This window comes from Helicoverpa armigera, chromosome 15 (genome assembly GCF_030705265.1).
Source record: "Helicoverpa armigera isolate CAAS_96S chromosome 15, ASM3070526v1, whole genome shotgun sequence".
In the NCBI taxonomy this organism is placed as follows: domain Eukaryota; kingdom Metazoa; phylum Arthropoda; class Insecta; order Lepidoptera; family Noctuidae; genus Helicoverpa; species Helicoverpa armigera.
The window spans coordinates 8,209,925-8,227,822 of NC_087134.1; the positions used below are offsets into that span (position 1 = coordinate 8,209,925).

The following is a 17,898-nucleotide window of genomic DNA, read 5'->3' on the forward strand; positions in this document are numbered from 1 at the left end:
TGGTTTTGAGAAAACTTTATGTTGTCAATGCACTTAGGCCTTAGTGTCCCAACGCAGTACTAATTTGATGATTTCGTGAGAAAATTAACTGTGTTGATAAGTACAATGAAGAAGATTATAATGTAGGCAGTTCTAAGCTTACCTATTGTTAAATAAATTCCGATATTAATTGAATAGCTGATCTTTTTCTTTTTTTAATAATTAAAATAAGAGCTACGTAATAATAACATGATATCCCTATTTCCAGAACGTTCGATGTCGAAGCGGCAGCATGAGGCGTGGTTCAAGACTTCCCTACGGTGAATCTATGGAGATATCGGCAGCTACCCTGGCCAGAGCCAGGAATTCTATGGGCAGTGAGCGCAATGGCCGCCGCGACTCCGCATACAACACACAAAACGGCTCACAAAAGCATTGGAACACGATCAATAACAACCATGTTAGCAATGGCATGGTATAGCCACCGGACTCAATCCTCTCTCGCCTTATAATTGTGTTTAGATACATTTTAGGGAAAACTTCTGTAAATCTTTCAAGGTGCTTGGGTGAATTGATATCGCAAAGACATTCGTTTTAAAGTTTGACGCAAAATGGTGGACGGTGCACGTGGATCGAGCATCAACTGTTACTGTTTTGTAATGTTACATGAACATTTATAACAAACAAAAACTTTACTACGATCAAGACTATTCATGATTGCGATTTGTATAAAACCAGTGCTGGGAAACAAATAACGGTTAATAACGTTATCGATGTAGTTATAGTTTTTCTGTGTCCGATAACTATTTGAAAAGGGATTGAATATCGTTATTGAATTTCTTTTGTGTGTAAAAGAAAGCTTTAAGGTGGAGTCTTGAAACATATCTTGGTTGCGATAGGTTACACAAAGACTACGGTTCGAACGGTTTGTGCCATGCCTTCTGAGTAGCGTAATGTAAGTATAGTTGTTGAGTGTTACGCACTGATATGTAACATTCCTGTAAGTGAATTAGCTATAAATATAGTCCTTAATTAATAGCTGTTAGCTAGGTAAATGAGGCTTCGTCAATTGATATTGTGACGTCACGATTGTTCGATAGAATGTCAATCGTGTTTGACAATCGCAATTGATTCACTAGTTCCTCGACACAACTAGGATACTCATGGCTTTCCAGCAAGTGAAGTTTACATTCCAATGAGAACACGCTTAAGTTATTACGTATATATTTATTCAATAAGACTGACTGACAGACGATAAGTCCTTAGTAGGTATTTTGATACCAAACACTAATTGTTATTTCTTTGAAGGTTGTTTTTGTTTAACTTTAGTTGTAAAGTGAAATTCTTTTATTTTTTGTTTAGTAGTGTAAAAGTGTACCTTGGCTGTGAGGTGATAGAGACTCAGCTCTATACATACAAAGAGATATGAAATTTTTGTACCAAATCTTAATCCTAAGTTTAATGCAAAAGCTAATTTTTTAAATAAAAAATAATTAAAAATTAAGTTGTTTCTATTACTTAAGAACCCGCATGTATAAAAGAAAGAAGCAATATTCACACAAATATTTATTTAAATTAACATCCATTTTAAATAAAAACAGGGAATCATGAGCCGACATCAATAAATAATATTTGTACTCACATAATAATATTTCATGATTTAAACTCATTTTTATATACTTAGTGCTTCAATACATACAAATAACAATAAAAAATAAGTTATTTTCTTACCAGTTAAAGATATTTGAGTGAAGACCCAAAAGATGATAATTTTCGTTAAAAGAGTTCGTCTCATAATAATTCAATAAAATTTTAATTTTAACATCAATTACAATAACGGACTAATAAAAATAATTAAAGTGCGGACTAGAGACTATTATGAACATTACGTCTACGTACATAAATGTGGTTATATAATATTATTTAATCGGTAAAATATCTTACTATAAATCCTTAAAGCTAATATTTGGCCACAATTAAATGACTTTCCTTCTGCTGTGGTCGATAATATAAATTATTTTCATATAAGTTATTATGTTGTAACTAATTCAAATAACTAGTACTAAATTAAATTGCTTGAGAGAATCACTTAGTAACTCATACACTACTTAGGGTCTGTTTCACCAATTCTGACTATAAAAAGTCCTTTTATGATATTATTGAAATATAAAATTGAAAACTTTTTAATTTTGCAACAAGTTTGTCTAAAAAATAAAACTCTAAAATGAATTTGCTAAGAACTCGAGATTATATCAAAAACTGGTGAAACAGCAAAATAAATAAATAACTTTTCAAACTACTAACGGTAATTTTTAAATCGTTCTCAACGATAAAAACAATCGATAACAAATGTAAATAAATAGAAGTCCAACACTAGGTGTCATATTCATTCGAAATTGGAATGCAGGCTGTCTTTAACATTACAACTCTTTTCTTGGAACCTTTTTACTCAGGATTTCAATAATCAACTTATCCGTGGTTTTGTGATTAGAGATTGACATTTCACATATGAAGCTAATGTCAACATTTAATCTCTAATCGCAAAGAACAGATAGATCGGTTAAAGGAATCCGCCGTTAAACCCTTTTAGATTATCATGACACGATTTTACTGCCATTAATTTCTTTAGAGAGTGAAACAACTATACAGGGCTATCGTAATCTCTATATAACGGTTACTCTTGTAACCGGTTTTATTGGTTTTATTTCAAAAGATATAGATAAATAATACAGATGCAATGCAATGATATTAAGTACTTTTTCGCAATGAAGATACTAATTGTCGAAAAGTACTAAGGAATCAATCTAAAACTTTGAATAAAGAGAGATATAACAATATCGTTGTTATGTTAGTAAAATTTGGCGCATATTCATAGTACCTACTTATAAACGAACACGTACGAGATACATAACATACATTCGACTAATGTACATTCATACAAAAATAGATGGAACGTTTCAGCTACAAATTGTTTCAAAATTTCTCCAAAGTTTTCGTCCTGAAATATATCTAAAATGTAAATGTCACTATTATTTTTGTTAATTTTTGTATATCCAAAATCTTTGTAATGGCAGGAAGAATTTTGTACCCAGTAGCAAATTAGCTAGACAGTTCATCTCGAAATAAAAAACAATTCGAAGTCAAGATTCACCAAAGATAGTCGAAAATTCTAGACGATATCACGACAGCTACTTTAAAGCTACTTAAAATGGCACATTTAGAACACACATTATAAGCTCCTTCTAACATTTATATCGATATTTAACTAAATACTGGATTCTTAATACAACACTTTGGTAACCGACATTTGGTAAATATCATAATATTATATCATACATTGAAAATATCATATATAAACTGAAAATCCGTAGAAGAGAGCGCAGAATCATAAACGTTTCTAAAATCACGTAGAATTAGCAATTTACAAACATTACTCACAAACGAAACAGATGGTCATAATCAGAGTATTATTTATTTCATCATTCGACGTTAATATACATTAAAACCCATACATTAGTATTGTACACAGAAGAATACTTACTCAAAACATCCCATCACAAAGTAACGGTTTTAGCTGCAACGTTATTGTCCTAAAAATAACGGTTACTTCATTTGAACAGTAACAGTTATCGTCAAACGATTACATAACGAAAAACGGTTATTAAAGTTACTTTTTGTTCACGATTTTTAAAATTTGTATTCCGAAATTTTATTTATTTTTTATTTTGAAGCAGTATTTTCAAATTCTACCAATTCGGTTTTTCGATATGATCTGAATTTAAAGCTCCTATCTTGTACTTGTATATTCATTTCCATTACTCGGACCATAGATATTTTTTTTTTCAATCATAACTTGATTCGTTATTCAGTCCACGGTAGGCAGTTGAGGACGTTTTTACGGTTTTTTGCTCAATGGTCGCCCTTCTCTAGTTCGGTAAGTTCGTGTGAAGGTGCCCCATCCCTATCGTTACTCGTGTTGATGGCGCGAGTTTTCTCAATGTCACCTTGGGAGAGTGACGTCACAATGATGGCGCCCAACGCATCGCAGACCACGTTGATCGTTGTGCGGAATCGGTCGCTGGAATAAGAAAAACAGTACTTTTAGAAAACGCACTCATAATTATTGTAATTTTAGTAGTAGAATCCATTATCATCTTTCAGAAAAAACTAAAACTCGGACAAGCTTTTTTCTGCTCAGATTCTACAGCAGGCTATTGACAACAACTAGCAGTTCAAAAGCTTTGATAACTAAAACCTTGAAGCAGGTTTTTTGCTGCGCATATTAAAACTGAGTGGAAAATCCGCCAGTGTTAAAGCGCTTATTTGGAGTCTCCAAATTATAAAAAGTAAATAAATAGCAGGACCGAAACACATCAGTTACGTAACGAATTAACTAAAGGGCTTGATGATGTAATTCATCAAGTTAAATGAATAAGCCGGTGTCAATAACACGTAACGTAACTTTATCCTCAATGCACTCCGTAATATTGTAACAGTAACCCATTTACTAATCTAAACTCATCAACAAAGAATGTTATTGGTCATCACAGAATTACCTAAGCTGATGAGTCAGGACTTATCATATCTTCATACTAAAAGCCGAAGAGCCGGTATTTATTGAGGAGTACGGGAATACTTATTTATTGAGGAAAGCCTATTTATTTCCGAAGGCATGTTAATTCAGGAGTACCAATCTATTAAGGTGGGTCTATTTATTGAGGAGGACCAATATATTGTAGAAGGAACAAAAGTATTGTTACTCACAGCAGCCAGTCGACAGCGAGGATGATGGAGACGTCCTCGGCGGGCAGGTTGACGGTGTCCAGCACCATCACCATGGTCACCAGCCCCGCCTGCGGGATGCCCGCCGCACCTATGCTCGCTGCCGTCGCTGTCACACTGGGAATGAGAGAGATTAAGAGATTAGAAAGTTCTAGGTGGATCTACTGATATAAAATAGATGTACAGTACACATATAACATACAGACTTTATTATATATTTTATCTTATATTTTCTTAAGGGGAATCTGTATAATTTAAATACAGATTGCTCCGAACTACATAACTTACAAAAGTAGATATAAAACCATCGCCAGTGATTTACTCATCATCATTTAAACCTGTCTGTACATCATTACCATCTCAAAGGTTTTTAATTCATATAGACTTCTTACAGGTTCTCACAAAGGATCTTTCTCTCAAAGTTTTTTTTCAAAATTCTGCAATTCTTACTCACCTAACAGCAATAATCTTGCCAAACGACATTTCGACCTTCCTAAGCTGCGCAATGAAGATGGCGGCGACAGCTTCGTACAGCGCCGTGCCGTCCATGTTGATGGTGGCGCCGATGGGGATGACGAACCGCGTGATGCGAGGGTCCAGGCCCATGTCGTCACAGCAACCGATCGTTATTGGCATTGTTGCTGAGCTGGGGTACAAAAGGAAACATATTTAGAAAGTACTGTAGCGCTTTTACTGTTCACACTAGCGGATTTCATCGAGAATAAGAATCTTTATTTGCAAAGACACGGTATGACAGGTATTTAGTTTGGTTATATTATGTACAGCACATCTCATCGCTTTATCGGTATGCAAATGAGTAGGTAGCGTATACGCTTGGTTTTTCTACTAGCGACACATTCTACGCGGCAAAACCCTTGGTTTTAGGTGTTATAGCTCATAAATAAATAAGGACCTTAAAGGAGATCATTCAAGTCTCGAACATTTTGTACCCAAAAATGAAAGTGCCGGCCAGAAGAAAAAAATAGTAGATTCTTGTAGAGGATAATGCCCTGAAGATTTTTTACTATTACAAGAATTGTCTACAATTAACCCCTAGGCTGCTATTTGACTTTGAAAATCTCAAAAAATCCCACAATGTTTGGAGTATTACATTACAGCCCCAAACTGGAGAAGCCAACCGCTGCCTTCAAACGACTCCTATTCGACCTGGCAAGACATCAAATGTCATGTGGGAAAGTCAGACTCTTACTGACTAAAACCCATCATGGGGAAACCAGGGCCGCGGTAATTCTTTCGAACAATCCCGCAGCCTCGATAGGCCTTGTCCCCGCAAAAATATCGTACGATTCTTGTCGAGGATGTCTTGAAGATTTTTATTATAAGGAACGTCTTCGGTTAACCCTCAGACTGCTATTTGAGTTTATCGTGAATAAAAATCTATACTTGAATGTTACAGCAAATAACGTCCAAAGTATTTTTTTTACAAATTGAACGTTTACCAAATTGAATACGGGGTACGTTTACCATATATGGTAAACGTACCCCGTATTCAATTTGTAAAAAAAGGGGTGGGGGGGGCCCCACCCCTCCTGCTACACCTAGGAGACTTACTGATTTAAACCCATCATGTTCCTTCTGATATTGTACCGGGGCCGCGGTAACTCTTTCGCACAATCTCGCAGCCCCGGCAGGTTCTGACCCTGGTGGGGTTTGCTGACGGTCTGAGGAGGGCTTGGGTCAACGCTCGCCGCCGACACGGGCCTGTAGTCTCCAAGGCGGCGAAGGGACGTTGAGCCTCTCTAAACTCACCGCCCACAGACCGACGTCTACCGTCTACGGTGGCGGGAGTCTTCTGGACACCCGACGCGCGTGGTGTCTTCCACGTCCACCTCAGCGGCTGGGATGAGAGGCGCGAACTCTCAGTTATTCCACCGCCTCCTTCTCTGGCATGCTTTGCAGAAGGAGACGAAGGCATCCCATTCCCCCTCGCCCCTATAGAATTTCGAGTGGCTCATCGTCCCTCCGTCTTTCTCTTGGAGACAAGAGAGTGTCAGTAAACCCCAGGTGACCAAAACCTGCCGGGGCTGCGGGATTATTCGAAAGAGTTACTAGACGTTCGATTAGTTAAAAAAATACTGTGGACGTTATTTGCAGTAACATTCAAGTATATATTTTTATTCACGATAAACTCAAATAGCAGTCTGAGGGTTAACCGGAGACGTTCCTTACAATATAAAATATCTTCAGGGCATCCTCGACAAGAATAGTACGATATTTTTGCGGGGACAAGGCCTATCGGGGCTGCGGGATTCTTCGAAAGGATTATCGCGGCCCTGGTTTCCCCATGATGGGTTTTAGTCAGTAAGAGTCTGACTTTCTCATGGCGAGAGGGGGTTCATTTGATGACTTCCCAGGTCGAATAGGAGTCGTTTGAAGGCAACGGCTGGCTTCTCCAGTTTGGGGCTGTAATGTAATGCTCCAAACATTGTGGGATTTTTTGGTATTTTCAGTCAAATAGCAGCCTGGGGGTTAATTGTAGACAATTCTTGTAATAGTAAAAAATCTTCAGGGCATTATCCTCTACAAGAATCTACTATTTTTTTCTTCTGGCCGGCACTTTCAGTTTTGGGTACGAAATGAATGTTCTCCTTTTAAGGACGCTCGTATGGACGTGACACTAACCATACGAACCGAGTGTCGCCCCAACGAAAATTCGCTAATGTGTGAAAGTGCACAGAAAGCGAAACGAAATACTCAAATAACTTAAATGATAAAAAGAATATTCGATTTTTATGACGTAATCGAACAATGACATTGATTTGAACTCACCTAGAAGCAGTACCAAAAGCAGTAGCCATGACCTGTCCCATCTTCGCGATATAGCGGCAAGGCAGCTTCTTCGTAGCCAGGATGAACAGGATGCTCAGGGTCCCAAAGCCGTGGAGGAACAGCCCCAGCAACACCGTCATGAAGTACAGCCCCAGCCGGCCCACTAGTTCCGCGAATGATTCGATCTCCATAATCTTTGCTGTCACTAAGAAGAACACTCCGAGAGGGGATAGCCTGGAATGTGAGAAATAGACACCTGTTATTCCATCCAATTTATCTGTGTAGATTATATTGCACAGGGTTCTAGTACCACATAATAGCAGAGGTAAATAATAATTGACATCACACATAAGTATGATTTGTTATGTAATTTAATCCAAGCCGATCATGATGTGTTAAAAACATAGTATTTGATCAGACATAAATGATAGTGTCTCAAAAGGGCTTGTGACTGCTACCACTGATCCTGCCCCGCCAAACTTTCCCAAATCTGATTGCAACTTGCAACCTAAACTTCTAGCAAAAGCAATCTAATCTGAAGCGATCTGAATGGCTTTTGACATTTATTTTCCTTCAATGATTAAATTAGATTTCCAAAGACCATAAATCAAAAACTATTCTTCAAAAGGTTATATTGGGGAATCTTATCAGTTGTTTGTAATTTTTTTTTGTTTTATTTGTATTTGTCTCGTGTTATTTCAATATTTTTTCTTCCTTTCATTCTAATTAAACCCAATTTTCTGCTCTCTTACCAAATAACCCATCCAGTGATAATCATCATGGCCTCAGACAGCGCGTGGAAGAACTCCTGCAGCGGCTTGCTCTGGTCGCCCATCTTGCCGAGCGTGATGCCGAGCACGATGCTGAAGCAGACCAGCCCCAGCACGTTGCTGCCGCTCTGGTACTCGCCTGTGATCTGGTATGTTTCTAGCTCACCTGGAGAGGAGCAAAAATATATTTAAAACATAAATAATAAATAGTAATTTAGCAATAAGTATAGTATAAGCCCTCGCATACTGCAAAATTTTTGAAAAAGGCCGTTAATGCTGTACAACCTTAATATACAAATAAATATTTTGAGTTTCTTGTTTTGAAAAAAAATGGGACCCTATCACTAAGACTACGCTGACCGTCTGTCCGTCCGTCTGTTACCCTACTAATGAACCATAACAGCAGGACATATAACAGAGATGATATATTTCTGTTGCTGCTTTTCCAGCAAATAACGAGAATTTAGAAAATTCTCTCATTCTTGCTTTAGTTCTTTGTATGTTTTGGGTATCAAACCCGAAGGAGCAAACGCAAAAGGAGAAACCAGTATATCTTAGGTATGCTAGTTTTGAGACATGTGACCTGAGTTGCAGACTGTTTTATATGTGAACAAAGACTATGAACTTTTGTTCGCAAATAGAGCGGTCATCCATCATCATTTTGCAATAAAAGTCATTGTTCAGTTAGCTGCTCATAAATTGTCTGCATACGTATGTCCAGTCCAGTACCGATTTAGTTTCTAAATCAAAGTTAAAAATTGCACTTTTGCTTTTTTATTTCGAAGGAATCTGTGAGGAGTGACAGCGATCCTAATGGTCCCCAAAAATGTTCAATTCTTCATTATAAGCCTCCTTAAATATTTAACAGAAATATTGTGTGAACACTATGCCTACGTATATTGTCCATAGAAATGTCTTTCAGATGTTACTGGAATGTTTGTATGTCCTCCACAAGTCTACCAACGTAATCACAAATTAAAAGAAGACCAAAACAACGTACCTATAAAACTAAGATTTACAGTTGTTATAGCTAAGGAAAGTAATAATGTATTACCCAGTCGACTTTTAGTGTCGTTCTGATCATAAACCAGCCGCGTGCGGTAAGATGCGATCGTCGCCTGAGCAAGATTCTCCGGGAACACATTCCTGAAACAAATTAATTGAATTTATTAATTATTATGCTATGAAGTTAGAAGCTTTCAGCCTTTCTACAAAAACTCAAACTCTTTTGAACACTTGTCAAAAAAAAGTGAGGCTGCAAAACGGACCTTATCTCAACGTCCTAATCTGTATTTTTTAGACAGGTGTTCAACAGACGTTTAAAAGTTTTTGTTGTACGACGGCATGTATTTATTAATGGCCAGTATTCGTATATTTATTGCTAGTTGTTCGCCTGAAAAGCATAATCAGCAAGAGCATATCTACAAAAATAGTAATCGCTGGATGAATGACCGAATGAACGTGTCTTTTCAATCAAAGCCAACGTTTGGAAATTAAGCATTTCTTTGCCCAGGTTGTGTGTGTGTTTTATATTTTCGGTCTCCATTCATGTATTTGCAGCTGTTCAGAGGTTCGGATCAAACTTATTTCTAACGTTACTTATAAACGGAAATATATGAAAGAGTAAATGGATCATTACATATTACTCATATAAAACAAATTACTCCGAATTTGTCTGTTTGTCTGAGCGGTTTTGACCAAAAAGTAATACTTGAGATTGGGCCGTAGTTTTATCCAAAATGTTTTTTTTACCAATAGTTATATCGTTCTCTTGAATGAGATGAGAATCAAAATAGAGCTCAAAGTAACAAACCGACCACGTGTAGTTGACTGCCCTTGAACCGGCCACAGTAGCAGCGGTCAGATTGCAAAAGTGCACAATTTGATAAGCACTGGCCCTCCGCCAGCGAGCGACGGACGATGATTAACCTATTTTTTTTCTTATGACGTGCGTTTCTTCTTATCTAGGACTTGATTTTTAAGATGTCCTTAAAAGGAGGTTCTCAATTCGTTTATTTTATATGAATGTTTATATTCTCAAGAGCAATTGCAATATATACAGAAACAGTTTTAATAGATTTCAGTAGGTAATTGAGTATAAGAATTTTGGTAAACTTTTTTTATTGACTGGTCAGCAAATAAACTCAACGCTGAAAATTGCAATTTTTTCAATAGGACTAGAGTTTTATGGAAATATTTAAAATTCCAGATTTCTTCAATATATCCGAGCAGATGTTATTTACTGTCCCATGATATGTATGCATACCTATACTTTCGAAGCCCTTCCGTAATTTGGAATAACAAGTGAATATTTGAATAGATACTTTCACTATCAATACCGAAGAATCTGTCGTAAAGTTAAAAAATAATTCCCTGAGCATCAATGATGGGTAAATCTTCGCGCCAGCTTAGTGGGTAATCCAGCTCTGGAGTCGATGACGTCACAACACCTGATGTGCCTGGGAGCGCATCGCTCGCGTGACCACCATTGTCTTGTTTGATTGATGCGATCTTTAGGGCTGTCTACTTGGCAAGACATATGTATAGCTCGTAGAACTATATGATTATAATGAGGTCGATTTATGCGTCGGGAACTACGTCCCGCAGCCGGATAAGAAACCTTTTTCCCTGTGGTAAATAGGTAGTTGAAATGTTACAGAGTAAACTTTCCGCCGGTAGACGCTGTTCTAAATAACAAATTGATCTTGAATTCCTTGACTCTACTAAAACTGACAAGATTTTTTAAATATTTTATTTGTTTTGAAGCTCTTTTATAATTACTTTATCCCCAACTACTATAGAGCAACACAAAACATGTTCAAACTTTGCAAGGCTCCAAAAGTATGTCTGTCTTCCCGTGGGAGGCACACTAAACTGTTATTATTAACAACTCTTCTGGGACTTGGGCCATTAACTAATTAAGTGACACTATGTATTGACTAGTACTTTCTACGTAGCTTAAAAATAAAAACTTGAATATTTTTGAGCAATATTTGCTGATAGATGATAGGAAAGGTGAGTCCTTCTTGATGGATGATAAAGAAATCAGAGCAGGAAATAGTAAGTGTAAAGTGTAGGTATTTTCAAAACCAAAACTAAGCCTATAAAGGTAACTATGTTACATTTCGTATAGAGAGACGTATTCAAAGTTATACATATATTTTAATAAACTAAACTTACAGCAGGGTTTCAAGTCTATGTTTGCATCAAACTCTCTAATAATACTACAACATGGCTCTAATAAGTTTTTAATTCGACAAAGTCACTTAAAGTTTCTAAGTCAAAGCTTAAACTTCTTTGAACTGTAGTCTACTTTTCGCAATTAATCTATCAAGTTACTAAGTCGAATTTAAAATCCAATTTAACTACCGGCTGGGATTAACGAAAGATTAGGTAATAGAGACTTTACTCAGATACCTTTAATCCTAAAATGACTTATTACTTTGTAATCAAACTTTACAATTTTTTTTATATAACTATAACAGCTTCCTTCGCGTCCTAAAAATATGTCAATCATACTTCGAGGTTAACTAAAACCGCTGTGGCTTTTATTTACCACGGCTGTGGCTAGGCTCATCTAAGGCTGTGGTTCATCTTAATCGGTTTTGCCGATGCGTATTTTTGATCTTTTAATTTTGAGGTATAAGATAATACTAATAGTTATAATATAAGATAATATTATTAGGTATTTATGGGGGAAGGCATAGGGTTTTTTATCCAGGGACGAGGAGTAGTAAGTTCCCACGAAACGTGGGTGACACTGCTAGTAAATAATAGAGATTCATGCTTATAAATCTCAGCACCGAACCACCAATATTATTAACCATTCATGCCTATCGCCAGCCCTATATCCCGGTATATAGGACACAACATAAATAGGCGCTGCGAAGCGAGAGGGAACGGAGGCGCGCATCGCTCCTCACAGGCCTGCAATTGGCAATTACCTAATACCTATGTCGCCGTATTTCACGCATAGGACTCGCGTGCTATGGTTTACACGCACCTTTAAATAGGGGCATTAGGTTTAAGGGTCAGTCGGATCAGGCAAAGAAAGACAAAAAACATTTGTTATGCGATTGGACTGACTGGTAGTTTCTACAATCAAAGTTCGGCGTCCGGCGATAAACATGCCTTCCGAAACGCGGAATAACCTTATGTAAGGGATACCCATCTTATGTATAATTATATCAGTTTCGAATCACTTTAATGGGTTTTTTGTCAGGAGAAATGATGGCCTTAGATTTAATTGTTTATTCCTCAAGGTATTTTCCCTAAGTTTAGCTACCTCATCCAAAAACTGCAGTTAATGAATAATTATTGTAAAAACCTAAATAGGTTTAGAACATATCCATATTAGGCATGGCACACATTAGTAGTACACGTGCCGCTGTATCATATTATTTGTGCTCATTTTGTTATTGATGTTACGTATGGCATGTGATCAGTAATGTAGTTCACGTTTATTGTAACACTGTCATATTACACCATATCAACTTATGCTACTATACTAGATATAAAGGTAAAATGTGGTAAGAGTTAATAATGTTACCCGTAAATCTTAACATTAGGCCGCCTTTACTTGAGACTTGCATGGAAGTTTTAGTGACGTAAGTAGGTGGACGATGGTGAACTTACGATAGCAAATGTACAGCCCTTTCGAAAGTCGTATATTTATAGTAATTTCTTAGAATTTTCTACAACTTACGGAAGATATTTATGATATTTTTACGCAAGTAAACTTTTTTTAATTACGACAAATGTTAAAGAATACCATTAGCTTTTTACATATTATGCACGCGAAAAATAAATTCAACTTGCAACATAAGCTGCTAAAAATAAATGTCTAAACTCACTCATAATCCCATTGAAATATTAATTGAAACAACGGAACTAAATTAAGCCGTCACCCATTGGCACAAACAATTCCAGGACCAATGGGACCAATTATTATCTACGAGCATGAGGATGAAAGGTGTTAAAGTGTTAAACAATTGTCGCATTGTTGCAATGTCGAGAGGAGCAATAAATCAGGTGATTGCCAATTATGGCGCGCGACAGCGGTGACCTCCGATCTTTGTGGACCGCAGGACTGAGAATTGAACTTGGATGATTGCCGTTGTCATTTGGTCTAAAGAAGAAATCTAGTTCTCGCATTTTATATACATATTTTGCTTGATAAATAATAATTCAAGTTTTTCCGATTTTCTTACATACAGTAAAGTCAAAAAGAGAGATCGCCAGAGCCGTGCAGCCGAATCTGGCTTGATATTATAGAAATGTAAAAATATATAACAAAGTTACAAACGAATATTTTCTAAATAACTTTTTTTTTCACCTTTCCTGAGATAGCAAAATTAACATCTTCAACGATTTTCATTAATCCAAAAACGTACAAACAAATTTCACAATTCGCAAACGGAACCGGAACATTAATTCACGTCCAAAAGTTTATATTCAAATATCATTAGCAAGCTAATTAGCGGGGTCGGGCGGATGGCGAAATTACACGTTACGTGCCTATTAAAAGCGTTAAGCCAATCATCGTCAGTTACATTATACGAATTGTATCATGCGTCCCGTTTGTAGGACAGGCAGATATTCTAGAACTGACACGATTTAATTCATGCTAAACTAGATGTTGGCTCCATTTGTACGGTAACTTTAAACCTGGTAGGTCACAAAATCATCTGTGTGGTCATTTATGCCTTATACTTATGCCTTCGTATTATAATTTTTCATCATTTGTAAGGAGTGATTTTGACCTTTTGATATAAGAATCAGAGCTATTTAGTACATAGCTGCACGAAATACGATGTGCCATATGTCATCAAATCACTAGAGGCGACTTTACTACAATATTTTGTTAGATACCTACATAAAGTTAGAGAGCGATGGATGTTTCAAAGTTATCTAACATAGAAAAAAAAAGCAACGAGCTCCAAAAACAATTTCGCTATTTAATATAACAGGTTCACAATTTTACGTAAATTAAAACAGATTTTTCCCTAAACAACAATTTATTAAAAGCAATAATTCAAAGATTATAAATAAAAGACGGCCACAAAATTATTACATATAATCCCGCCCCATTTTGTATTGAAAAGTCCCTTTTTCTCAGAAGTAAAATAAGCAGGCTTTGCAAATACTCCCACTTTTGTATAGAATTGTACCTTTCATTATATTTATTTCCTTTTACTGGGAAATATGAGGAAAATATCATCGGACAGCCTTGCAACCCACTGGTATTGATCCATCGTAGATATTTTATTTCAATACTGAGTTGGTGCTTAGAAGAAATCGTAAATGTATATTGTATATCGAGGGTTAAGAACTAGAGTAGCGTAAGGGCAAAAATACAAAAAAAAATTTTTTTCACCATTCGTTTATTTAATCCCCATATTTTTATGTGCCAAAAAACTGGAACGATGTAGTGAGTTGATTGCTTAGTACAACAATAACGTATAACAAAAAAAGATATTTGTTTATTGCTAAAATGAAGTATTTCTACTTACAATAATCTTGACAATATTTTCTCAAAAAAATTACGAGCACAACGATCGTAACTCGATTTACAGAGCGAATAAGACACCAAAATATGCCTTCAATGTAATCGCTTAAATAACGTATCTTGTTATACGTTATTAACGCAGAAAGTTTGATTATGTAGGCTTAGTTTGTTTCGTGCCAAATAAACGTAAAGTACCGCTACTGCCTTGTTTCGTAAGCTTCCGTAATTTTTCTCCCTGCCAAAAAACGTAAGGGTGGGATACGCTACTATGGCACTAATTTATGTAACAGCCAAAATGACGTATGTCAACCAGTTTTTGAAAAATAAATTTTATTAAAATGAAACCGTATTTTGATTGACCAAAAAGTTACATTATTCTGTAGCCGATAAATAAAGTTTTATTATTAGTAAAAATCAGATATCTAACTACTATAGATATGCCACAAAAAGGGCTATAAGATAACAGTAGGTGAATTTGAGTTGTTTTCGGGCTCTCCTGAGAAGTTGTCATTTTGGCCTTACGCTACTCTAGTTCTTAACCCACGATATACTGTTTTTAATACATGTTTGCTCGTGCAAACTCAAGAAGTTCACAAAGTAGGCAGAAAGGCACTCGCCGCATGACTTTTTCTTGCCAACTTTTTTACGATTCCCATTTTCAGTCACTTTTAAACACAAATATGTTTGTGATTTGGAGATACAAAATAACAAAACACATTAATCAAAGTGACACGAGGACTGTACAATATGTAACGATGATATAGACGTAGACATTCCTTTCCGAAATACATGTTTTCTGTTCTTGACCATTGTGAATTTTACGTCATTAAAGCCTACATAATATATATGTTATATACAGTCCACAAGTTTCATATATAAAATCCCGTTAGGGCTCCAACAACAATCTTTACAGAGACATTTTCCTATGTGCATATTAAAATATGTCAATAAAACAAAATATTACTAACGTGATCGTTATCATCTTTCAAATCAATTATCTCAAGCTATAACATTTGCCACTGACCTGATCAAATCCAGCAGTGTGTCAGAAGTGAGAGTATCCTTCACCAGCACCTTGGTGGCGTTGGGCTGCGTGTACGCCTCGGGATCCTTGCCCGGCTTGATGGTGGTGACCAGCGCTATGCCCAGCATCACGGCGCATATCGTCGTCGTCATGTAGTAGATGATCGCGCGGAGACCAACCCTGGAACGAGAGGTTTTAGATGCAGTATAAAATATTAAACACTAGCTTCTGCCAGCGGTTTCACCCGCATGCCGTGGGAACTACTTCCCGTACCGGGATAAAAAGTAGCCTATAGCCTTCCTCGATAAATGGTATCTAACACTGAAATAAATTTTCAAATCGGAACAGTAGTTCCTGAGGTTAGCGCGTTCAAACAAACAAACAAACTCTTCAGCTTTATAATATTAGTATAGATATGTTACTTCCTATTAGTTCTATTTTTAGATAAAAAATCCAAAATATTGACTCTAGTTGTATACCTCGAATTATATGCTCAAATATTCCTTACCTACTACTACTACTATCTTGCGCAATTTACGTAAGTGTAATTGACATATAACGATGTTTGAGCATTCTTTAAAATTGATTGGCGTTTCAGTATTAGTACAATTTAGGTCCTTACTCTCAGCAAATGAAACCATACTCACTTGCCAGACAGACTCAAATCGAGAGATCCTATAGCAGACACAATGCTGGACACCAGTAGCGGCACAATGAGCGACTTTAGCATCCTCAAGAACAGCTCCCCAGGGTACTGGAAGTACATGACATCTCGGCGCGACCACTCGTGGCCTGACGCTCGGAGCCCACAGCCCAGGATCGTGCCGGAGACCACGCCGATGACTGTCAGAATGGTCAGCAGGTTGTCCCGCATGAACGAGGAGCAACGGTTTCTTCGGATTTGGAGCGGCATCGTGGTAGATTGATGTTTCTGTGGATAGGAGAAAATAAGGTAGTTTAATATATTTGGTTTAGCTACTACGTGTTTTATCCCAGATAAGATTATGTAGAAGTCGTTTTACTACCTATTACACATACAGATATACATTGTTCGTTGATCATACTTTATATCAGTCTTTCCCAAAGTGGGCGATAACGCCCCCTTGTGGGCGCTACAGGTCTCAAGGGGGGCGTTAAGAGACCCAGAAAGAAAATGGGGGCGTTGTGTAGAGGCCTGGGGGGTCATTTGTAATTTTATTTACTCTCAACAATACTAGAAAAAAGGTAGCATCGTTTTTAAATCCTTTTATTTATAAGAAAGTAACTTCTAGTTTCCATATGAACTTTATTATTTACGGTACTACTAAGTCCCAAATTTTTAATAAATAGGCGCCAACACCGAGTTATGTACGTTAGGGGTACATTTTAATTAATTAAACGGTTTTATTTAGCTTACCCTGTTTGTTTTTTTTGTTTTGAGTTCTAAAATGTAACAAAAATTTACGATTGGGCTACATTTTACGTCATTTTTGCTTTCACTTGTTAACTATAAAAAAAAATTCGCGCTCGCTTCGCTCGCGCAATCTCGTAACTACATGTGTCTCTGTTTTTCGTATGGCTTTGAATTGCAGTTGGAGGGCGCCATAGAAATCTCTAGTAGAGTTAAAACCGGGACTGAATACATCATCTGTGAAAATTTCACTCTCTAACTATCACTGTTCATGAGATACAGCCTGGTGACAGACGAACGGACGCACGGACGGACAGAGGAGCGAAAACAATAGGGTCCCGTTTTACCCTTTGGGTACGGAACCCTAAAAAATGGGGGCGCTAAAAAAATAATTATTCTCAAAGTGGGCATTAGACAAAATAAGTTTGGGAACCACTGCTTTATATACTTATGTATGTATCGATGTGAAACTGAAAACAAAGTGTTGGATCAAAAGTCAGTATCAATCAGATTGATCAGATTGACACACTATAAAAGATTACATGGAAATATGTTGTCTTCATAACCAAAGCACTAGTTGAACGCAATAATTAGTCTGGAACTCGGTCTAGACTATCACAAAGTTCTGGGAATGTCCGGCGTGAAGATTGGCCAT

The 17,898-nt window shown here is 36.8% G+C and overlaps 2 protein-coding genes across 2 annotated transcripts in view; one reads left to right on the forward strand and one right to left on the reverse strand.

Moving 5' to 3' along the window:
- Positions 1–1,483, forward strand: part of LOC110384063 (adipokinetic hormone/corazonin-related peptide receptor variant I) — an 82,752-nt gene extending 81,269 nt beyond the window's left edge. Inside the window, 1 exon segment of the mRNA XM_064038068.1 lies at positions 248–1,483. Coding sequence (XP_063894138.1) covers positions 248–460 — 213 coding nt within the window. The 3' untranslated portion in view covers positions 461–1,483.
- A 49-nt stretch (positions 1,484–1,532) lies between these two features.
- Positions 1,533–16,779, reverse strand: LOC110369907 (excitatory amino acid transporter 3). The gene is made up of 8 exons (XM_064038067.1): positions 16,501–16,779; positions 15,854–16,033; positions 9,376–9,467; positions 8,304–8,487; positions 7,552–7,785; positions 5,216–5,407; positions 4,744–4,878; positions 1,533–4,057 (listed from the first exon to the last, which is right to left on the reverse strand). The coding sequence occupies exons 1-8, from the start codon at positions 16,764–16,766 to the stop codon at positions 3,889–3,891; spliced, it is 1,452 nt and encodes a 483-aa protein (XP_063894137.1). The 5' UTR covers positions 16,767–16,779; the 3' UTR covers positions 1,533–3,888.
- Between the last annotated feature and the right edge of the window lie 1,119 nt (positions 16,780–17,898).

What these genes read in the sequence shown, in the direction of transcription:
- LOC110369907 (XM_064038067.1), bottom strand. Translation starts at nt 16,766, where the DNA reads ATGCCGCTCCAAATCCGAAGAAACCGTTGCTCCTCGTTCATGCGGGAC. An exon ending in GCTTTTGGTACTGCTTCTAG is followed by an intron (nt 5,408 to 7,551) that starts GTGAGTTCAAAT and finishes TTTGTACCCCAG; the next exon opens with CTCAGCAACAATGCCAATAA. An exon ending in CTCGCTGTCGACTGGCTGCT is followed by an intron (nt 4,058 to 4,743) that starts GTGAGTAACAAT and finishes TTCTTATTCCAG; the next exon opens with CGACCGATTCCGCACAACGA.